The sequence below is a fragment of the Lipomyces doorenjongii genome (genome assembly GCF_038497915.1).
Source record: "Lipomyces doorenjongii strain NRRL Y-27504 unplaced genomic scaffold V1508scaffold_25, whole genome shotgun sequence".
In the NCBI taxonomy this organism is placed as follows: domain Eukaryota; kingdom Fungi; phylum Ascomycota; class Lipomycetes; order Lipomycetales; family Lipomycetaceae; genus Lipomyces; species Lipomyces doorenjongii.
The window spans coordinates 68,835-91,253 of NW_027118092.1; the positions used below are offsets into that span (position 1 = coordinate 68,835).

Sequence of the window (22,419 nt, forward strand, 5' to 3'; positions counted from 1 at the left end):
AACTCCTTGTGGAGGTTTTTTTGTCGGATTTTGCGCTCCGTGTGGTAACGGGCTAGTTTGAATTAACAACATACTTACAACACATATTCAAAAACAAAACTATTTATATCCTATAAATTCGTGCAATAAATCCGTCAATGCCCACAGATATTTATGAAGTCCAGTCTAAGCCCAATCATGAAAGTAAATAACAACTTATCTAAATAATATGAATTCCACAAACGCCAAACATGAACCGAATCGGTTAACCTCGTCCAGATGTTATTCGAGAGTAATAGAGGATTGTAACTAACTTCGAGCAGAGCCAAAGCTAGTGAAATCACCTCTGACGGATTATTCCCATACTGCAAAGGGATAGAAACCAAACCTCTAGAAAGACGAAAATTGTTCTCGAAGTCTCAATTAAAGACTTCTGCTCAATGTCTGTGGGATGAACAGTGGACGACATTGATAACTGGTGTCGACTTGCCGTACGTCGAGAGGTCTCACCGTGGTAACGATCAATTCAACTTGCCAGCCAATGCAGCTCTTAAGCAGATCTCCTCACCCAGCACAATATATATAGAGGCGGTATTTGAACATTGCAACGATCTGAGGAACAGACATGCGGATGTGGCGTATCTAACAGAGCAGCCTCGGCATGGATAGTGCAAAAAATTTAGTAGCGACAATTTAGTTTCAACCCTACCCCTAGCGATTCTATGCTGCATACTGTACACCTCAACAAGGTACCTGAAATGCAGGAAAACACCAAAATAATTCCGAATCCGAGCGCACAAATGCAATGTACACTTTTATAGGTGGTGAATGCAAACCAAAAAATGGCAATGGGAGTAAATACAGCGCCAATAAGACTTGTGATAAAATTCCGGTCTAGCGTTGTGATAGATAGTTTATGGTATACCGATGACGATTTGCCGATTTGCCGATATCGGATGATCCGATATCGGACGATAATATATCGTAAGCTCAAAATCTTGTGGAATAAATTATGAATAAATTTCAGCCGATATAGTATCGGCATATAGTCAATAATGATATCGGTTATAAGCAGAGACTTTCTTAATGCAACTAGCTGGTATTCAAAATGTCATCACTTGATAGGAGAGTATCAAAAATTGTCCGCCCGATTTGAACGAAGGTAGCCGTGTGTAGCACACCAGTCATGAAGAAAACCACGAACTTGACAGAGCTTCGTGCTCCTTCCACGGCGATTTATAGAGATGCCAGCCTCGATAGAAGTATACCAACGAACACTGTTAACTTATGCATATATTTAGCCCAAAATACTGCGGGAAAGGCCCAATCAAATCTAAGTCGGCTGCCGTACGGCGATCGCATATTGCGTGTAATATAATTGATCTATTGCTTATAGAAATCATTCATTAACGTCAACATCTGGAATAACTCCTGATCCTAGCACGTCTCGCCCTGTATTGAATAATGTTTCGACTTGAACTTCTGAGGCTGGAATGGCCGCGGATACTCATCTTTATGTGTACACACCAATTTCAAAGCCAATTCGAATCTGCTGCATCAATGGTAGTAACTAAAGGGCGCGTTCGATGTCAGAAAGTAAAGTCTGGCTGCGAGGCTGTACTTTCTGCAGCATCCTGGACTCCAAATCGTTGCTACTGTAACCCGCCGAAAGTCTTCTATTTGCAGGCGAATTGGTATCAATTGATGGATACATGGAATGCAGCTTTTCGCGGATCGCGTTAACTATAAGGGCGCCGAAGTTCACGTCCGCTTCTAGCTCTTTCAAGATCAAATTGTGCTTCACTCGAGGATCTAGAACCAAGGCGATGTGATATGTGTCCGTCTCATCCATAAATGTATATCTTCCTGTATTTCTTCATTCCTTCGTTAACGGCGGATACGATATCATCGTCGAGATCTGAGAACTCTCCCTCGCGTTCGGAAGCCTCATGCAAAAAATCGTCGAGCTCATAATAAATCGCAACTGAGAGGTTGATTTGCGGCTTTTTAGCTGATATAAGCAGAGTGAATTCATTAAAATTCGAAAAGAACCTTGTGGATTTGGTCAAGCCACAGCCAATCATTAGATGAGAAAGGCGGCAGGTCTGCTTGTAAACTCTAAGAACTTGTTGATTTGACGTTTGGCTCGAAGCCCATCATTCAACATGCGGAAGGTGGAATTCCTGGTGTCAACTTCATATTCAGCTAAACTAACTTTACTGGAAAGTTTTAGAAAGTTGCATATTTCCCTCCATTTTTTGTCGTCTTTGGGGCTCCTGTCAATCCAAAGAGCGAAGATCAAGGGTTGGGATTAATGGTGTCCGACCGCATGCCATGGCTCCCTCTGCTTCTTGTTGGCTCGCCACACTTCAATGAACGCTTCCTTCAAGTCTCGAACCCTCTTGTGGCCACGGTATTCAATAAAACCATAGTAACCTTGTGAGTGATCTCTAATCACAGATTCAGCCATGCTGCGACCCATCTTCTCCATATCTGCACCGACATCTCCGACACCCTCATTCAGAGTACGAGAATTTGGAACCGTGGTGACTCATCAGGACATACTAGTACACACACACACCTTAGCATGTTGCCCTTCGATCCACTGATCCTTGTTCCAACAAAGGGAAGAATAGTCCTGGAATACCCGACCTCAATAGCGATCATGATCTTAGAAAGGCCACGAAGAGTATACAATATTGTTCCGTCTGCCTGTTTCTTGCTTCTTGAATAGCTACCGTAAGCAGCCTTGAACGTGGTAGATGCAGCATTGTGAGCACTGCGAACTAAGCTGGCATCTGCTCCATCACTAGAGAGAAAATTTACCAGGGTGAGCTTGACGTCTTGACAGATACCCTAACCTCGGCAGGATGGTAGTACCTTCATTTACGAGTAAATGGGACCCCATGACAGAACTTTATTTCCCCGCAGAATCTCTCCTTTCTTCAGCACTCGACCAACGCTCTGTGCAATTGTCAGCACTTTCAAAATGCCTGAAAGCACGCAAGCCATCACTGCTCTATCGTTACTGCGATCTGGTGTCTCGTTGCAACTTTTTGGGCTCGTATGGGGATTGATAATTCCGTTGACGCCGTTCCCGAAATTGGCGCTCACTGCACACATCCAGTCCATGGCACAGGGTGAGTCTTGCTGGCAAATTTTATTTTGGACTAAAACGCTAATAAAAATTGTTTGAGAACAAAGGGGCCATGGTCCTTGGCGCTGGTGTCCTTCTTCGGCAGCCCCAGCTCCTCAACTTGAGCGCTTTGGAGTTGAGAATTGTTTGGTGGGGCTTTGGTTTGGCATGGGCAGCCATTGCAGTTCAGTGCTTTAATGCATTCTGGTAAGCTACATCATTTATTTCTGCACATTATCGGAACAATCAAGTACCAATACTCTTTAACTTTCGCAGGGGAACTAATCAGATATTGCCAATTGTAAGCATGCTTGCTCGATGATAGAGGAACCAAAGTGAGACTTACTCTGACTATAGGCTGCAGCTGCCGCTGGAGCAACGGGTGCCGAGCCGTGGAAAGAGCATATCATGACACAAACACTATACGTTTCCGCGTTTGGCATTATCGGGAGTTTTGCAGTTCTGGCGCGGGCATTGTTTAAGGAACAGAACGCGAAGAAAACAAATTAATTCTCGCAAATTAAAACCTGAATGTCATGGTGGTCTATAATAGGACCAGAGTAATGGTCGTCCGTTCCACACTCTGCCGGTGTTGACTCTGAATTTGATGAGTATTAAGATGTAACAATTTGCGTTGAGAACTGAATAAATTGACCTTGCGAAGACCGATGACCAAAGAGCATACCTATACTTACCAGGAAGCAAATTTTTTTATTATCCAAGTATTACTCGTATAGTTTGTTGAAGTTCTATTGCGAATCTGCTTGCATATCTTTCGCTGGATCATAACCCCACTCTTTTAAGCAATGAACGACTGATCATAGCTGTTACGTAATTTCAACCGGTTCTTCTCGTTGAAGTGCCTCTCGCATACCTCTTTCTGATACGTCTCTTGGGTTCCCGCTTGCAAACTGAGAAGAAAAGCTGAATCTCAATGTCCTTGGTATTCGCTGTCTTCTTGCTAGTTCTTTCCCTGATCATCGACATCGTGACCTCACTTCGAGCGGTGATCGACTCCGATGGTTATGGAGCAACATCTGTTCAAGGAATCAGGTCTCGCAGTGTGTCGAATAGCACTCATGTTATTGTTGTAACTACGAATTCAGTTATAAGTATCAGCCGTGTAGCATAATAACTACGAATTCAGTTATAAGTATCAGCCGTGTGCATGTATGGTACTGCTCAACTCCGGTGAGGAGACATGGCCAGATTTGCATAATGATGGATTGATTAGTCGCTGTCATTATTGCACTGTCCCCGCGTGCGCTTACAGCGTAGATACAACTTGGCTGATAGATCAATCAATCTGGCAATATTGCATTTATTGTTATAACAAAATGGTTTCATGAAAACAGCGGAAGGGCTATCACCAACAGAATTGGTCTATATTTCATCTGCTCTAGGGTTGGACTTGTGTGGAGCGTGGCAACCCCAGCATGTTACTGTAGAGGCAAGTGGCAAATAGCACCCAGCATAGAAGCAGTTTCAGGGGCTTCCACGCTTTCCCGACCGGCACTTCTCCTAAGAAGACAACAGTCTCCGCAAAATTGCGCAAAGGCAATATTAAATAAATAGAAATTTACTGACCACAGATAAAAGATAATACTAGGAGCTCAAAGAAGGCGAAATAGGCAACGATCGTCGCAACCCTAAGCTGGTAGCCAACGACGCCGCATTATTACTATTAGGTACACAACCCTAACCTTCACATAGACCAACTTTCCGTGAAACAATTTTTCGCAGGACTTGACCGCAGGCGTTATAAGTCCTGATAGTCCTCCACGCATTGATCCACTGGATTCATTCCGTCGATTTATATTATTGTACGATAGATTCAAGGATATCGTGTATTGTTTTCAGTAAAACGGGATTACATTTTCTATTCTGGATATATATACGCGCTAGTTCAGGTATATTCCAATTATTTGCTGTCGCCACATCTCTTTGGACGCATTTCGATCGTCGAAGTATCAACCACCACAGTAGCCACTCTTAAACACAAAAGTCAACAATGGTTTCAGCATCTAAGGCCAAGCGTCAAGCCAAACGTGCGGAGACCAAGTCCTCTAAGACTTCGTCTAAGGTCTCTTCCGCCGCCGTCTCTGTCAATGGTGACTCTGAAACAGAGGCCGAGGTCGTTGCCACTGAGGTTGCCAAATTAAAACTGCAAGAGGATAAGCACGGGCTGTCCGATCGTGTCACCACCGGTGTCTTGTCCAGTTTGGTCACCAGTCGAGATATCAAGGTGTGTACTTCTTAGTTGATCTGATGGAGATCAACTTAATGGCTTACGTCACGCAGGTCACGTCCGTTTCACTGGTGTTTCACGGAAAGGTGTTAATCCAAGATTCTACCCTCGAGCTTAATTATGGTCGTCGATACGGTCTTCTCGGCGAGAATGGTTGCGGCAAGTCTACGTTCCTTCGAGCTATTGCCGCCAGGGAGTACCCTATCCCAGAGCAGATCGATATTTACCTCCTCAATGAGCCTGCGGAGGCGACAACTTACTCCGCGCTCGAGTATGTCGTTCGAGAGGCTGAGAATGAGCTCAAGCGACTGGAGCAGATGGCCGAGGATGTTTTGGAGAAGGAAGGCCCTGAGTCACAAATTCTTGAGGAGCTGTACGAGCGAATCGAAAGCATGGATCCCACCACCTTCGAATCTCGTGCGTCTTTGATTCTCAGAGGATTGGGCTTTACCAATACAACCATCAAGAAGATGACGAAGGATATGTCTGGTGGCTGGAGAATGCGTGTCGCTCTTGCCAAGGCGTTGTTCGTTAAGCCCAGCTTGCTGCTTCTTGATGATCCCACTGCTCATTTAGATCTGGAGGCTTGTGTGTGGCTGGAGGAATATCTCAAGCGGTTTGACCGAATTCTCGTGCTTGTTTCACACTCTCAGGATTTCTTGAATGGTGTGTGTACAAGTATGATTGATATGCGATTGAAGAAGCTGAACCTTTACGGTGGTAACTACGACTCGTACGTCAAGACTCGTGCTGAGATGGAGACCAACCAGATGAAGGCATATAACAAGCAACAGGAAGAAATTGCGCACATCAAGAAGTTCATTGCATCTGCGGGTACGTACGCAAACTTGGTTCGCCAGGCAAAATCCCGACAGAAGATTCTCGACAAGATGGAGGCCGACGGTTTCATTGAGAAGGTCGTTCCTGATAAGGTATTCTCTTTCCGATTCGCTGATGTCGAGAAGCTTCCTCCTCCAGTTTTGTCTTTCGATGACGTTACGTTCTCTTATTCCGGCAATGCCGAGGACAATTTGTATGAGCATTTGGACTTTGGTGTGGATATGGATTCTCGAGTTGCTCTTGTCGGACCCAATGGTGTCGGCAAATCTACTTTGCTCAAAATCATGACGGGTGAGCTGCAGCCAACTGGTGGTCGTGTTTCCCGTCACTCTCACTTAAAGCTTGGTGTCTACTCTCAACACTCTGCCGACCAGCTTGATCTTCGCAAGAGCGCACTTGAGTTTGTACGGGACAAGTACCCGAAAATCTCCCAAGATTACCAGTTCTGGCGTCAGCAGCTTGGTAGATACGGTCTTACTGGTGAGGGCCAGACTGCCACTATGGCGACTCTCTCCGAGGGCCAACGATCGCGTGTCGTATTCGCTTTACTCGCTATCGAGACACCGAACGTCATCCTCCTCGACGAGCCTACTAATGGCTTGGACATTCCCACTATTGACTCGCTCGCGGATGCTATCAACGCTTTCGAGGGTGGAGTTGTCGTTGTCTCGCACGATTTCAGACTGTTGGACAAGATTGCTAAAGACATTTACGTATGCAACAACAAGACAACTACCCGATGGGAAGGTTCAATTTTGGAATACAAGAGCAGCCTAGCAAAGAACATTGTTATCTAAGTGGCTTTTATATTGTATTCAGCTTGTCGTATATTTGTTAGGTTCTTTTGGCTTTCGGCACATAGTACGGGTTTTAGAAATCATAGGATATGAAAGGCTGTCTTTTTCTTGTATTTTGTTGACAGGGTACGCGGGATGTCGCTGATGAAATTATCAGTTGTATACAGACATTGGGGATTGTAGAGTCGATGGGTTGGTTGATAAAACTTATTCTTCTATCCTTCTGTTATAGAATTCATGGTTGTACATTTGTTGCACACACTGCTATGTCATACGTTTTAGTTTGCAAGTTCGTCGCAGTTACGTCTCCCTCTATTTCAGCAAATAGGAAACACAGTATTCACTTCTTGTCGTAGACTCCCTTCAAAAACTCCAACCACTGCTCTAACTGCCATCCGGAGCTGATATCATTATTAATAATACCGTCAACCGCCACAGTCGGCGTGACATGCACGGAGTTCTGTCGATGCTGGCGCACAAACAGCTTCAAATCGACCGTGATCTCGTTACCGATGTTATGTTCGGCGCCGTCCTCAGATGGGGGAATAGCCAGTAGCTTCAACATTTCGTCCTTGTTAACACCCACGCTTTCGGACGCAAGAGAGGCGAGTCTGTCATATGTCTGCGCCCGAGTCTCGTTGTAGACTGCAGTATCGTAGTATTCCGAGGCGTGCTTAAAAAGAACATTAGAGAATTCGAAGAACTGCGAGGGGTCAAGCTTCTCAACGGCGAGCGCGGCTTCGTGAACCAGAGTGGATGACGGATGCCATGGCTGAACAACCTGTCGAAACACGAAAGTAAACGCGCCGGGAGGATACTTCTTCTCTAGCTCTTTCAGAAGTGAGTTGTAGACCTTGTTGAATAGACGACCTGAGTACGGGCAGACGTAGTCGAGATAGAGATCGACGACATGGGGCGTGGCCGACGAAGCTGTACTAATCGACGAGCTGGTGGCCAGCTTATGGGCAAGAAAGCGAGGTTGGATAGACATTGCGAATAATGGAGCAACAATTGGTTGGCGAAAATATGTGGACTTGCCTGATGGACGACAGACAAAGTGTGTGCTTTATATGTGCCTCCCGGCGTTAAGAACTCTAGGCTCGTCATCGATGACGCAATAGGGAGGGCAAAGCAACAATTCGCAACAATCGACCAAGGTCCCGAGTGGTCTCCTGTTCAAATTTGTTTATGATTAGTAATAGCCAGAGAACATATTCATAAAGATAAGAGACGTTAATAAGAATTGGCGTCTGCCGGTTAAGTAATATCTATTGACGACAATAGCTAAGTTGCACCAGCGGAGTTAAGGGGCAACCCGAGATTTTAAATCGGTCATAACTGAGAATGATTGAAAAGTGACCACATACTCAAATGTATTGAAACTTTCACTATGGTATAACGAATCGCATACATTATACATCATGGAATATCCGCTATGGCTTACTCCAAAACATGCTACAGATGATATAATTCTAATACTCTATGCTTAACCTGCGGATAAGCACGAGATGATAAATTCTCATGCTGTATACTTAACCTGGGGATAGCGCACGGTTAAACCCGCCTTCACGATTCCTATTACATCATAGTTAGTCCAATACTGATGTAATAAACGTGTAGTATAAGAATACACACATATATTGTCTGTATTGCGGAACCTTCTCTTTCGCCACGGCGCCAACGTTATTGCCAACTACACGCTTCTGCTTGGTCGTTCCGAATCCAGCAAAGCCCATTAGCTTCGCCATCCGCACTGTCTCATCCTCGTCAGAGTCATTTGCAGTATCCATCGCGTCGGGTGAACGAAGTCGTCGAACAGGTGAGGCACTCGGAGTCCGAGTGCGCCGCCTGCCTCGATTTTCTGTAGACTGTATCCTGTCCTCACTCGGACTCTTCCTCCTCCTCGTCCTCCGCCGCCTATCCACATCATCTCTGTCGTAATCCCTTTCTCGGGATGGCGTCCGACTTTGAGTGCCGCCACGCTTGCGCGAATCAGGCGAGCGACTACGGTCTCGGCCAAGTCTAGAGTCTCGAGAATAACCATCATCTATGTCATCGTATCGAACCATTCGCCGGTGACTTTCTTCTTTCTCTCGATAGCGAACACTATCTTTAACCCGTTCCCGGTCTCCTCGATCTCCCCTCGGACTGCGGGACCGTCTGCCACTTCGATAGGATCTACCCCTGTCTCTATCTCTGTCCTCGTCCCTGTGTCTCTCACGATACCGATCACTTCCATAGTCACGATCACGATGCAGGTCCCTATCTCGCATTATTTCTCGATCGCGATAATATCTCTCTCTGTCTCGATCGCGCTCTCTATCTCTTCCCTTGTCTCGATCTGACATGATTAGTGATGTGATGCACACTAGCTCGCACAGCTCGACGTATGAAGGCCCTTAAAATCTCAATGTCAGGGTAAGATAAAATTTTGGACTGCCTCTGCTCCGCATATGTTGCAGTAAATATCTATCTAATTTCTGGATGCTGTCGTGAATGCTCAAGCTTGCAACTTTATCCAAAAACCCTAAATTTTATAGGTTACCCGCGAAAAAATTGTGTCCTAACCCAATGTGTACTCCAATCTGGAATTTGCCAACTGCATAGTACTATTGGCCTCGCCTACTCAGTTTTCTTATTGTCGGCTGGTATCCGTGTAGCTCAATGGTAATTCGTGAGTCTTTCAATATTACAAGTCATTACGATGATGTTACCGAAACATAAACGAATCAATGACCTTTAGGCGTTGATGCCAACGAGGCCAGTATCACGTATCAAACTTCGTTGACGCAGAGAGCTCTCCAGCGGAGCACTTATGATTTCGGCACAAACATCATTTCGAACATGAGTGAACATGAGTAACTCAAGAGATCACAAATGAGCTGTCAATTGCGACAATGTTCGACTCCAGATTTCCAGTCTACAAGTCGCCAGCACAAATTAGTCTGCCGATCGGGATCCGTTACTGATATTTCATGTCGTCGAAGATAGCACTGCGCGTTGGGTGTCCGTGTACCAACGAGCAGCAGTACGGACCATGGCCGAATATTACACTCGAGGATATTTTGAACGGCACGATAGATCAAATTCATAAACAAGCAGCGTTGTACGACATTTGCCTACATATCTTCGACCAATGTGCTCAAATCCTGCGTGTAGTAACGTGTCATCGAACTTGAGATACCGTAACGCGACTATAATCTTTTAGATACTATGTAGTTATAATTTAGAATTGATTCACACGTCATTGCCTACTCTTATCATCGCTGCACTCAAAAGTAAATTTCTAAGATGTTTTCTGGCCTTAAACAAATTATGCACTTCCCGAATATCTAGACGAATGATTGCGGTTGTGAAAAGCTAACAAATATAATTGTCCTAAACCAAGCTCTGAGTGAACAATTCTCAGTATGTAACCAAAGGCAAAGTCCCGAAGGAGTTTGAAGCCGCCGAACCTGACTGCCGACCGGACTATAAGGCTGTACACTGCAAGCTCAGTTTACTAGACTATTTATATATTATCATTGGATGGATCACAATAATGACAATCTTAAGACCGGCCCATAGATTTCATTAAACAACGAACGATTATAATTTCTAAACACACAACAAAGCACACAACTCCTGGCATTGCAACTGTCATACAATATCCCAATCAACGTAGACACTATGATACAGACCCTGCGACTTACCCTTACTCTGCCTTTCCAGTCCGGCGCTTAATAACCTCGACGTAATTTGACGGAAAAAATCCTATTCTTCCATCTCGTAAACGACCCCTCCACCAGGTAGGCTCGCCGTCTTCGGCACCAGTAACTGTATCCTTCGACAAAATCGCGATAACCTCTCCCTTCTTAAAAGCCAACTCAATAGCCTCATTTTCGGGCACAAAATCGTAGGTAGCGCGGCAGAATTCCAACTTGGAGGGATCAATGATCAAATCGTTGCCGGTTGCTGCGGCACCAGCTACCACACCGTCAGCAATAGGCATTCCGCTGTTTCCAGCTCCAAGAACTTGGCTGTCGTATCCCGACAATCTCATTTCGTCTTCCTGTCGAGAGGCAGAAATTGCTTTTATCAGCTTGGACATCAAGTACGGTCCTCCAAACACCGCACCGAGGAAAACAAGAAGGGGCCAGACGGAAATCCGCTGGCTACCATTTCCTGGCACACCAGTCGGACTGCCTTCCCGCTTGAACTTCTCGAACTCCCGCATATTGAGCCGGTTTTGCTGTTGCGGCGCCTGACGCCCAGTAAGTCGTCGCCATATCCGAACGAAAACTCTCCATATTGCAAGCATTCCCAGCGAAGCCGATCCGATAATACTCTGCCGTAATGCAGCGACTTGTTCAGCAACGCCAACCATGGCAAAGAATGAACTGTGGGTAGCCATATACGTTGACTCAAGCATTTGTGCGAATCCGCCAATCGCACCAACGACAGCCTCAAGCATTTGGAAGGCTGCTGTAGTAGAGGACTCTAAAGAACCCGCTGCACCAGGTATCGAAGGACCTGCCGCACCATACAGACGTGAATATGGAGATCCATATGGAGATGAGTACGGTGAATATGCGGACGTGTACGGCGAGGAGAAGGAGTAAGGATTATACGCATTGGCGTAAGGCCTTCCAGCGTAATTGTACGATGATGAGTAAGCGGACGTATTTGCAGGAGCCTGGATCTGAGTGCTTGATGACGGTAAAGGAGCAGGCCGCGAAGGAGCTGAGCTAGGCGATATACCTGCTGCTACAGGTGATGTGGAAGCGGAAGTGGTTGGTACTGCTCCTTGAGCCTGTGATCCGATATTCGCGGATTCCGGGTTGGACTGAGCGCCGCCACCACCGCGCTCTTCCCATGGCTTTGGTCGCTGTATTGACGACATATACTCTATGGCGCTCGTGATGATATTTCAGAGCCAGGATAAACAAGATCCAGGCAAGGGAGAGTGAGCGTCGGAAACGATTCAGAATTAGGTGAGGGTAAGATCAAAAGATACTTCCCATTACGACATATGAGGAGCAACCATCGGTGGGGCCGAGGCTCGTGACAGTCATCGCAAACACGTATCACAGTGATTTTTAGAGCGACTGCCTCCCATTTGCCTCTTATTTTAAACTGAGTCCGATAGTTCAAACAATTTCATTTACATACGACAAATGCAATAATTTTTATGGGTGAGGCGGGACATTTGGCAGGGAAACCCTTTTACTGGTTATTCAACATAAAGTATATAGTCAAAGCAAACATTGCTAGCAACAAGATTATGGTTCACAGCAAATATAAGCGCGATCATTCCCGACACGCCTGATTCGGCCCCATGCCCTCTGCTGACCGTGTTCCCTGCCCATCAGAACAGTCATCGCCTTCATGTCCATCGTCGACTAAACCAGACAAACTCTTCAAAGGTCCTGTAATACCGCCAAGTATGCTCAACGCAGCCCTGACGGCCTCGACGCACGTGACGACTTCGCTTCGGACGCCTTCGATCTCTCCATGTTTAGCTTTGATCCATTCTAAGCGGGTCTTTATCCTACAGTAGTACAGGCGTTAGTAAGTAATTCACTTGGTTTCCAACTTTTGGAAGGATATCGGTCACCGTTTCCGACTTCTAAAATTATCAAACTGGGATGCGGCCTTAACCCATGCTGCGACATCCTAATTTGCCATAGTTAGTCAGCAAATATTGACTGATAGTGTTACCAAAATCTTAAGGTACAATGTACATCGGTAAATGCCTTAAATTCGCTATAAATCTGGCGCTGTTCCTCATGAGAACGCGTCATAATATCACGGTACTCCTCAAAAATCGTCGATTCGTCAAAAGGCAGAAGATGCTGCAGACCAGTTGCAGCCGCAGCTTGCCGATTTGATGAGTTCGATTCAGTTTCGGACATGATGAATGAGCATAAATCTGTCAAGGTAGGCTAGGTAAGCTAGATAACTTCAACTCGTAGCCTGCTGTAATGTAAGCAAGTCACTTTAATATGGCATATATTCGTGAGAGAATAGAGGGAGTAATGCAAAGAATTAACAGCTGTAAAGGAGCGAGGAATAACAGTAGAGCACATCGCGACAGTAACAACGCACACATGCGCGCGGCAAGTAGTTGCGTCACCCCTAACCTTAGGCTTTCTTGGGTATTGACGGCGTACATTTGAGCATCAGTCATTATATTATGACGAGGGTGGGAGAAAATACGTCATAAATTACGTACGGGATATATACAATGCGCAAATAAAACCATACAGCGCGCAAATAAGACAATACAGCGCGCAAATAAGACACATACAACGCGCAAAATAAAAAGTACAAGTAGTCAACAACCTACTCCTGTACTCCAGATTTGGCATCGGCGGCAGTCGACGGCGAGATCTGTAAGTTTTGGCGGGGAAGACGGGGTGGGGCATCGTTAAGTACCATAGATACACTCTAAATACAAATTCTCTACGCATGTAGAGCACAAAGCTCCAATGTTAGGGCTTGCGTCATGGTTAGGGTTTACTAAAATGTCATCTACCGAACAAATTCGGGTCTCACAATTCGCAAGAAATAATTTATTATCGATATATTAACCCATCTCTGCACAGATTCGATGAAGTAGAGGGTACTCAGAATGCAAGGGGCCGAGATGCACTGACTTATGTTGCTGAGCGATCTCCCTTACCAATAGTAATAGATATTGAGTCCAGCAAGGAAGATAGGACATATAATATCCTCGACTCTCGCGGTTTGGAATGGCATACACATGCGGCATCTGCTCGCGTTCTGATCCATCGCTGATTTGTGCACGCTGCACAAACACTCAAGTACTGCCTTATCGGCTCGAAGTCATCAACGCCCTCGCCACTCGTTCGACTACATCTCAATCTGTCGCGTCATGCTTATCGGACAGCGCCTCGCCGACAATAGATTCAATCTCACGGCATAAGATCGTACTTGTAGAACTGAATAAGACTTTGCACCAAGCTCGGCATTCTCTGGCGGCGCTGAGAACTCGCGCGGCGACTTTGCGGCATGAAGTCCACACAAAAGCTCACACGCTATCGCGGACTTCAACTGCCTTACGAAACGCACACTCGTTACAGCTGGACACGATCACCAGATCCCGGGATCGTGCGATCTCAAAAGTCGGTACAGTGCGGTCCAAAGCTCGAGATGAGCGTGTACGTGTTTTAAACGACCTTCGAGCGGCCATGGGAGTGAGTGCCAACGACGGCAAGCTCAATATTGGCGGCGTCAATATTCCAGACTTTGGTTCCTTGACAGGATTGTCTCCGCGAGCACTACTCGCGACTATGGAAAAGACGTGTGTGTTTGTTACATTATTGGCTCGGTACCTGGAGGTTCAGTTGCCCTATGAGATTACCCTTCGTCCCGCTATAGCTATACGACGACGCCCACAAGTGCAGCAGTCAACATTTCGGAAATTATCCGTGACGGCAAAAATTGGTGCACTTGCTGAGCGCGAACGCAGTCGAAAGGAGTTGGATATGTTTCTGGAGGCATTGACACTGCTAATATGTGACATTGCCTATCTCTGCACTACCACCAGCGAAGAAGCACCGACCGACGAAATCGATATATCCTCATATCTCGACGTTGCTCCACATCTATGGAGGCGGTTACGCAGTCCAGATGTTGATAGCCTGGGACTTTTTCTAGATCCTACGGTCGTGCTCGTGGTGTTGAGGGAAAAAAACCAGGTGGACGCAGATATGCGTGCTTGGGCAGAGTGGCAAGTTGTGGAGACAGAGGGAAACGATGTGTCGGACGAGGTCCTCTTGGTCGATGCACCAGAAGAGATAGAGAAAAAATCGAAGAATATATCTGATGAGCCATGGACTGACGTTCGACGGCGACCCAAGAAGAGCTGGAAGGGAGTCGGTTGATCGCTTGAAGGGTATGGCGAGCGTAGGAGCTATTGGAGACTATGGCGTTATGGTTACCTGTTTGATCCTTGTACATTTTGCATTAGTATTCCTTATTTTTTAAATGCTATGTTTTACGTCTTAATAATTTGTAGCATATATAGCGACTTCGGTTCATGTCTATATGTAAAATGTAATATATACATTTCCAATTGATCACTCATATATATCATCTGACAGTATCCAATCGAGTAAATATCCAAAGATACATATGCAACCTCTCGACGCCATCAGAAATAAATCCGAGACCAAACATGGCATGGCAAAGTAAATTCACAGGCTGAACTTTTTGTATCGATGACTTCGCTCATCATATCCAGCTTGCTCGCTTACATGTGCTAAGCCCTCGTTAGTACTCTTTCCGAATGTAAAGCAAAGAACTCACATAATAAGAAGCATTTACTACAATACAAATAGTCTTCGTCCAACCTTTCGCAACCCAAACAGTGGTATTCCACATCGTCTGAGCACATGCAGCATCCTAAAGCTGCGTCTTCTTGCAACTTTTTGCTGATAATATTATTTGTGACTGACGGTAATATCACCGATGGCGCCTCCGGAAGATCAGCAACATCGGTTAATTTCGATGCCGGCGGAAAATCTCTCGAATATGTTTGAGGTGACTTAAGACTTTGCAGTCGTGCAAGCAAATCAGCCTCGCCGTCAACATCTCCAACATTTCCTTCGTCGCTTGGTTTCTTGCTGCCATCACATTTTCCTTCCTCATCATCGTCGCTAGCAAGTCGAACGTACATGTCGACTAGTTCTTCGGCCTCTTCATCTTCATCTTTCTCGTCGTCTTCGTCAGGGAGAGACTTATCCGGAACGCCTGACCCTGGCAACGAAGAGTAAATCTTGACTAAGCAGTCTGCCTGTTCCTCAATGTCGGTCTGCTCACTTTGAAACTGCACTGCATCTTCTTTAGACAAGCCCATTTCTTCAGTGTAATTCTCCAGGTTATTGTCTTCGTGCACTGAATACGTAGCTTTTTCTTCGAGCTCCTTCTCATCATCTGATGCATTAGCAGGCTCTGACATTTCCGTCTTCCTTTCAGAAATATATGACCCTAGCTGCTTCTCAGCACCAATCTGAGGATCATTAATCTCTTGATCTAGTGCTTTCTCATCCATCATCACCTCGACTGGCTTGTTGTTATCACGAGCATTGTGGTCCAAATCCTCGGCCACTGCTTTCAGATAGCCTCTGTCTAGAATTCCACTATCACCACCCTCAGTGCTTTTAGAGACTACTACCGAGCTCTCTAAATAGTGCAGTTCAGCCAAATCATCTGCTGAAAGCTCCCATTCCTTAGCACTCAACTCACGCAGTGCCTGCTCAAAATCATTCTCGTCTACCTCGACTAGATCTTTCCACTTGTGCTCCTCCTTCAGCGCTAAGGGCTCTGCAATTGCATTTGAGCCGAGAAATATCCGTGGATCGATGTCTTCTCCGTCAGCATATGTTGTGACTGGCTTTGTTATAGCAGAGACCGGAACTCGGTTGAATAACTTAGTAAAGCGCTCTGTGAGTGCGTCGATGGAGCCCAGTGCGTCTGGCGACGGCTCTCGCTGTCTAAGTTCATGTCTAGTATATATAAGGTATGTTAGCACGTATATCAATCTCCCATGTGGAAAGCTGGTTGGGCATACGTAGGAGCCGATAATGCTGAGAAACGCGCCAGTAGATCTTCTGACGAAGGATCAGAATTGCCTTCGTCTTCCTTGGCCTGGTCAGGCGGACTTGATCCTGGCGGTGGGAAGGATGACATTGTCAATTAAATGGTCCTATGTTGGGACAACTAGAAATTAAGAGAAATTGACACAAGTCAATGAGCGTATAATATCGAACATCTGATAGTGAACCCTTCTATCGAGTCGATGAGACTATGACGTTACTTAAATGCCGGGTAACCTAACCGCCGAGCGTCCGTCAATCTTAACGGACGTCAATCGGCACCGCGTGTAGATGATTCCACTGATAGACGGCATTTATTCGAATATATACATAGTAAAACATGTCGCAACGGAGTATAATGCACATTTTGCGGCCGCCTCAGGATCATTTGCATGCTGCACCGCAACCGCCAATCTCTACCCAGAGTCATTCGTCCCCTGGTGGGGAGAGCATTCTCAGCCTGATTCGATCACCACCATCCCCGCCTGCGCCTATGGTTGATAACATACTTTTGCCATTTTCTCCGTCGCACTATTATCAACAGCCACCATATCAGTCATATCCATCAGAGTCTTACCCGCTGCAATCGCAATATCTACCCCAGCCGGTACACACTCGAGTTTCGCCGCCACGAAAGGAGCAGTATCCGATTCACACAGTTACACCGCCGGTGTCCTCACCTATACCGTCCACGAATCTGAAAGCTGCAGATCTCTTCCTTAGGTCTTTACAGAAATCAAAGCCGCAGTCAGCGTCTCCGATCCGGGCACACTCACCGATTCGAGCCAAATCGCCAACTCGGCGAAAAGTCAAGACCCGCATATCAACAGCAAATAGCGTCCTTCCACCACCTCCTGCACCGCCACCAAAACCAGATATATTACCAGTCGAGTCTACGGATGAGTTAAATCACGCGGTGTTGGCACGCCATGACCCACTAATAAACGACATTGAGCTGACCAGTGCGCACGCGGTATTATACAAATTCGTTCCGGATACGAGTGCGTGGGAAAAGCTACCTTGTCAAGGGGTACTGTTTGTATACTCCCGTCGCGCATCGACAGCTGCGAACGGATATTATTATCAAAATGGTACGGACTCGTGGGAAGAAGCTGACGAGCATGTGCTTGCGATCTTGAACCGCCAGTCTCTGAAGAGCTTTTTCTTGAAATTGGAGGATATTACCGATATCGAACGACTAGACGAGTTTGTGATGGTCAGGTCGCCGTATAGTGCTGTTGAACCGTGGGAGGTGGGTTATGAGGATACTACTGCGCCGAAGCAGCCTGATGTTTGGGGCTTGTGGATATACATGGCCGAGGACCGCGCGTCGGTTGAAGAGTTATGCCGATCTTGTATCGGTGAACGTGATGACGATGAGAAGAGCCATAAGAGTATCGAGGAGGAGACTGTGAAGAGCATGCCTAATGGCCAAAGTAATTTGGAGCTTTTGTTCAAAAGGGCGGTGGACAACTTTGCCAGCGGCGATCTGCGTGGAAGGCCAAATGGGCGTTAAGTGGCGTTCGGATCTTTTGGATGCTTTTGGTCTTAACGCATAATTTGGTTGTACATTAAGGTTCTGTAACTATTCTGTTTACACCAAAGCAGCAAACTTCTTCGTTCTCGAATCCCCAAGTTAATCCACTAATACAATTTTAATACCAGCACTAAACATGGGGTTGATTATCTGTCACTACGAAAATTTTCCTTCCAAACCTCCCAACGTGCCCTGCCCCAGTAGTATTTCCTGAAATCTTCATCTTAGACTCAAGATTGCTGTATATCACAATCAAGATGCCGTCAAAAAACTCTATTAACAAGCCAAAACTTGCAGTGCAGCAATCTCGCAAATCGGCGACTGGCCAGAAGCGCAAGAGCCGGCACACTGTCTCGTCAGCTGTCAAGGTCGGGATAGCGAAAAGCAACGTGGTTGTTCATGGACGAGTCCTGTCGAAGAAACAGGCGAAGAAGGATGAGCGTAATCGGCGGTACATGGTTCAGCGAGGAGTCAGTGTTATAAATGGCGAAATTGTGATCAAAGCAGAGGAAGCTGATTGTGATGAGAAGATGAGTGGTAAGTGATTGCATTTGGCAAAGGATCCTCACTTCGTGAATTTAACCAAAGGTTCAGATATTCTGCAGATCTCAAGAACGCAACTGAAAAGGTCAGAGAAGCAGCAGCTATTCGCTGTTGACCTGCAACGAATTGAGAAAACTGTAACCGAATCCGCAATGGAAATTACGTCGACTGGGAAAGGTACTACTTTGGGTGGACCGCCGACGATGGCATAAGTGAACTATAATATTAGAATTATGAGATGAACTTTGTATGCCTTGGAGTTTTGTGGGTTCTGCATTATTTTGGATCAATAGCAATTTCTTGCATTTTGGTTATTGCGGTATATTTACAGTCTGGACAGTTCCCGTCATTCCTGGTCTTGTGGCATATGTACGGCCTGCCACTTATACCTGCAGACGGCAACAAAATTAGTATCAAATGATTTGCATGGTCCTTACGATAATATCCAACAGCAGACGTCTATTTCATGCTATTTATTCAAAATGCCAGACCAATCCGAAATTTATGCATTATCCAAACACAATTGACCCATATTACTCACAGTCCAAATTTTTTAAATCAGATTCCATCTGTCGGCTTCAATATCTACACATTTATTGCATATACCCGTGCACGAAGTACCTTGATACACACAATATACATCTTACTCAATAACCAATGTGCTTGCAAACAGTTAACCGATAAATCCTTTCAAAAACTCCATGCGCTTCTTCTTTTGCCGAGATTTATTCTTGCCGGTCTTTGGAATGCGGACTAGGACTTTATCGAATATTTCCACTAGACGAATAAGTTAGCACCGCCTGCAGCACCTGTATAAAGAAAGCAGGAACGCTCACGTATAAGGTCAAAATCTATAACAACTCTCTTCACCTCTCTCAAGAATGATGCAATGTAGATTAATGTATTAACATTAACTCTCGGCATAGCCTCAAATATCAATTGAACGCCGTCGTTGCCTTGCGTGATTATATCGTACACTTTCTCTGGAATGACACCCCCATTTACCAATTCCAATAGCTGGATAAATTGCTCTGCAACTGAATGAGTTCCTTTGTTTCCATCCCTGGCCAGCGAATCTAAAACGATACTGTCGAAATCGTCGCCATTGTCGAGCCAGTTGCGCACAAGCTCTCCAACTGTCTCATCACCAGGACGTCTAAAAATTTCTCTTGTAATTCGAGTTGATAGAAAATCGACGCACTTCCATATCTCTCGTGGAATATTTAGCTGCGGCCCAGTTTGCGGAGCAAGAAATCCATGTCGTGCCCCAGAAGGCTTTCGGATCATATCTACGAGTGACGCACCGAAACAAGACGGTAATACGTTTCCAGTAATTGAAATAAAGTAATCTTGTCGATTAATGATGCGCAAAATAAATATTTCCGAGATATGCGTTACATTTGGAGGAACTTTGAATGACACACGCACCGTCTGAGTGGCACCGGGTGGCAAAACTCCTTCGGGAGTTCCAACTTGTATCAATGACCCGTCGATGATCTCAATCTCCCAGGCAACTTGGGTGTTACCACAATTCTTTAATTTCGCTGTCTGGTGGACGGTCGAGAGTACTGTCATATCCGGGCAGAGTAAATCAGTTTTCTCGACTTCCACCTTAGGCCTAGACTCATTTTCTCGTGCGTCTAAGTCATGGAGCAATCTCTTAACGATCTGTGCCCGCTTATCGGCATCCACAAGCATTGTGCGTAACTCGAACGTAGCTGCAACTGGCTTATGATCCGATGAAATGTAATGCATGAAAGTCTCGTAATCCAACTGTGCCAATGACGGATATGTCGTATAGAGTATTCTATCGGTAAATGCCGGTACTCGTGCCTTCTCGCTTGTGTCGAATACACTTGTTCCAATATCGTATTTGTATGTTGGCTGGAATGAAATGGGTCCTTCTTGGAACCCGATTAGGACTGATTCCTCTTTCATTTCATTTCGAAGCTGGTCCCAGAACAGCAAGGCATCATAGTCTTTCTTGGCAACAAGTTGTGAAATATCCGATCGGTCCATGGCTAGTCGATAATTAAGATCACCAAGTATGAATACGATCGAATTAATGTCCTTCTCCGGGCCGACATGGTCGGTGTTAATTGTTGCCGCTGTTGTTGCAGTGGTGGACGTCGTTGTCGATATCGTAGCCGCTTTATCAGAGCCATCCGCTATTGGAATTGCAGGAGTGCCTATCTCATATTCCTTAGCCATGCCGTTCTCCTTGATTTTCTTTACTTCAACCGCATCTGCACCAGCAGCGACTATGTCGTCTTCTGAGGATGCATCTAAGACTCGTTCATCTAATTCATCCAGTAGGTCGCCGTTTTGGTACAGCAATTCTTTCCGATTTTTACCTCCGTTTCGCTGTTTTCGAAATAACTTGCCATTAAAAACAGGTAGCTTCAGCCGTTTGTCCAGTTCACTCATCTCCCACCGTCTTCGCTCCACAGCTTGAGGCGCAATTCCTGAAGACAAGTGCATATTGACTACGGCAATCTCGACGCCAGCAATGCCAGCCAAATCGCTCTCGCCTAGCATGAAGCGAATACAGACAGCGCCCTTATTTCCCCAGTAACCTAACACTCCGGTACCGGCAGATGATATTTCGAGCTGTGTGATCTGAGAGGCCAACTTTTTGTGCGTGAACATCAGCAGTACCATACCCAGCAATTCTGAAGATGCCGACAAAATATAGCATTCACCAAGACATTCAAGGACTTGATTCGCCCACCTTGCAATCGTGACTTGGTTTGCTGAAAGCGTCGTTGGTGTCAACGGATCAGCCTCCTGAAGGGCGACAAAAAAGATTCCGAGATCCTGCAACTCTCCTGAATCCGACAGCACGCTTGATCCGAATAGGAGTGGTCGTAAGTCCTCGCCAATAACCTCGCCATGTAGGTTCCATGTAATCAGACGGATTTGAACAGTTTTCTCCTCAATAAAGGAGTCCCTCTCTTGAATCAAACGAGTAGTTACATAGTCTGAGCTTAACGGGTCCTCGAATGACGAAATTTGGTTCACCTGGACTTGCTCCTCCAATGCAGCAAGCGCACTCCGCCATGCTAGTACAAATTCCGCTAGATATGTCACGTCCGATTTCGGAATGCTGCCAATATCATGGTCTTGGAGCTTCAATGTCATGCGATCCGAATCCATAACATCTTCATCAATAGAAATTGTATCATGCACAGTCAGATCCGTAGCTGCAGGCAGAACTGGAGAGCCAGTAGGCGAAACATTTGGCGCAGTTGCTTTTGGTTCGAGAATGTAGAATGGCGTGTCAATGGTTCCGCCGGGGTCGGCACAAGATGAAGCATGGAATGTTAAAGTGTGCGTACTTGTCGAAAGGACGAGGCTGGTCATGGTCGAAGCATCTGATCTGTTCAGTTGATGTTAATACCACGCGTTATTGTACTAACAGATCATAAAACTCACATATGCGTTCCTTGCAAAGATGAAACCCTGGAATAAGGTGGAAAACGCAGGCAAACTTGCCGAACCTTCCGCTTGGGATATATGCCGTTGTGATTATAGCACGCGATTCTTAGACAAGTGGATCTCCACCAAATACAGTTGCTCTGGTTATATTGATGTATGAGAAGATGTGTACCCTATCAACAAATAATCAGGTCAATATACATATGTCAAGTGTGATCGCTGACACAACCTGGCTGTATCCATCAACCCCATTACAGCCCTGTCGTTGAAGAAACCGCGTTTTGCCTGTGCTGCACGCA

General features: G+C 45.7%; 11 protein-coding genes across 11 annotated transcripts; 5 read left to right on the forward strand and 6 right to left on the reverse strand.

Annotated features, from left to right (window-relative positions):
• Window positions 1–2,763: 2,763 nt before the first annotated feature.
• V1508DRAFT_417595 (uncharacterized protein) lies at window positions 2,764–3,813 on the forward strand. The gene is made up of 4 exons (XM_066940364.1): window positions 2,764–3,119; window positions 3,184–3,322; window positions 3,392–3,416; window positions 3,473–3,813. Exons 1-4 carry the CDS (start codon window positions 2,876–2,878, stop codon window positions 3,623–3,625), a joined length of 561 nt encoding a protein of 186 aa, XP_066795744.1. The 5' UTR covers window positions 2,764–2,875; the 3' UTR covers window positions 3,626–3,813.
• A 1,044-nt stretch (window positions 3,814–4,857) lies between these two features.
• V1508DRAFT_455845 (P-loop containing nucleoside triphosphate hydrolase protein) lies at window positions 4,858–7,338 on the forward strand. Its single transcript, XM_066942630.1, has 2 exons — window positions 4,858–5,360; window positions 5,417–7,338. The coding sequence occupies exons 1-2, from the start codon at window positions 5,127–5,129 to the stop codon at window positions 6,998–7,000; spliced, it is 1,818 nt and encodes a 605-aa protein (XP_066795745.1). The 5' UTR covers window positions 4,858–5,126; the 3' UTR covers window positions 7,001–7,338.
• On the reverse strand, window positions 7,194–8,062 carry V1508DRAFT_417598 (uncharacterized protein). The gene has a single exon (XM_066940365.1). It carries the CDS (start codon window positions 7,989–7,991, stop codon window positions 7,341–7,343), a length of 651 nt encoding a protein of 216 aa, XP_066795746.1. The 5' UTR covers window positions 7,992–8,062; the 3' UTR covers window positions 7,194–7,340.
• Window positions 8,063–8,348: 286 nt separating this feature from the next.
• Window positions 8,349–9,558, reverse strand: V1508DRAFT_417599 (uncharacterized protein). The gene is made up of 2 exons (XM_066940366.1): window positions 8,636–9,558; window positions 8,349–8,575 (listed from the first exon to the last, which is right to left on the reverse strand). The coding sequence occupies exons 1-2, from the start codon at window positions 9,346–9,348 to the stop codon at window positions 8,533–8,535; spliced, it is 756 nt and encodes a 251-aa protein (XP_066795747.1). The 5' UTR covers window positions 9,349–9,558; the 3' UTR covers window positions 8,349–8,532.
• A 658-nt stretch (window positions 9,559–10,216) lies between these two features.
• Window positions 10,217–12,020, reverse strand: V1508DRAFT_417602 (Peroxin 13, N-terminal region-domain-containing protein). The gene has a single exon (XM_066940367.1). It carries the CDS (start codon window positions 11,880–11,882, stop codon window positions 10,695–10,697), a length of 1,188 nt encoding a protein of 395 aa, XP_066795748.1. The 5' UTR covers window positions 11,883–12,020; the 3' UTR covers window positions 10,217–10,694.
• Window positions 12,021–12,024: 4 nt separating this feature from the next.
• Window positions 12,025–13,056, reverse strand: V1508DRAFT_417605 (uncharacterized protein). The gene is made up of 3 exons (XM_066940368.1): window positions 12,724–13,056; window positions 12,597–12,655; window positions 12,025–12,530 (listed from the first exon to the last, which is right to left on the reverse strand). The coding sequence occupies exons 1-3, from the start codon at window positions 12,892–12,894 to the stop codon at window positions 12,290–12,292; spliced, it is 471 nt and encodes a 156-aa protein (XP_066795749.1). The 5' UTR covers window positions 12,895–13,056; the 3' UTR covers window positions 12,025–12,289.
• A 445-nt stretch (window positions 13,057–13,501) lies between these two features.
• On the forward strand, window positions 13,502–15,100 carry V1508DRAFT_417606 (UV radiation resistance protein and autophagy-related subunit 14-domain-containing protein). Its single transcript, XM_066940369.1, has one exon. It carries the CDS (start codon window positions 13,735–13,737, stop codon window positions 14,887–14,889), a length of 1,155 nt encoding a protein of 384 aa, XP_066795750.1. The 5' UTR covers window positions 13,502–13,734; the 3' UTR covers window positions 14,890–15,100.
• On the reverse strand, window positions 14,981–16,772 carry V1508DRAFT_417608 (uncharacterized protein). Its single transcript, XM_066940370.1, has 3 exons — window positions 16,578–16,772; window positions 15,314–16,512; window positions 14,981–15,266 (listed from the first exon to the last, which is right to left on the reverse strand). The coding sequence occupies exons 1-3, from the start codon at window positions 16,694–16,696 to the stop codon at window positions 15,202–15,204; spliced, it is 1,383 nt and encodes a 460-aa protein (XP_066795751.1). The 5' UTR covers window positions 16,697–16,772; the 3' UTR covers window positions 14,981–15,201.
• Window positions 16,773–16,904: 132 nt separating this feature from the next.
• On the forward strand, window positions 16,905–18,280 carry V1508DRAFT_417611 (uncharacterized protein). Its single transcript, XM_066940371.1, has one exon. The coding sequence runs from the start codon at window positions 16,943–16,945 to the stop codon at window positions 18,116–18,118; it is 1,176 nt and encodes a 391-aa protein (XP_066795752.1). The 5' UTR covers window positions 16,905–16,942; the 3' UTR covers window positions 18,119–18,280.
• Window positions 18,281–18,334: 54 nt separating this feature from the next.
• Window positions 18,335–19,312, forward strand: V1508DRAFT_417614 (uncharacterized protein). The gene is made up of 2 exons (XM_066940372.1): window positions 18,335–18,676; window positions 18,734–19,312. Exons 1-2 carry the CDS (start codon window positions 18,397–18,399, stop codon window positions 18,892–18,894), a joined length of 441 nt encoding a protein of 146 aa, XP_066795753.1. The 5' UTR covers window positions 18,335–18,396; the 3' UTR covers window positions 18,895–19,312.
• On the reverse strand, window positions 19,122–22,371 carry V1508DRAFT_417617 (Endonuclease/exonuclease/phosphatase). Its single transcript, XM_066940373.1, has 3 exons — window positions 22,118–22,371; window positions 19,519–22,061; window positions 19,122–19,459 (listed from the first exon to the last, which is right to left on the reverse strand). The coding sequence occupies exons 2-3, from the start codon at window positions 22,043–22,045 to the stop codon at window positions 19,356–19,358; spliced, it is 2,631 nt and encodes an 876-aa protein (XP_066795754.1). The 5' UTR covers window positions 22,046–22,061; window positions 22,118–22,371; the 3' UTR covers window positions 19,122–19,355.
• Between the last annotated feature and the right edge of the window lie 48 nt (window positions 22,372–22,419).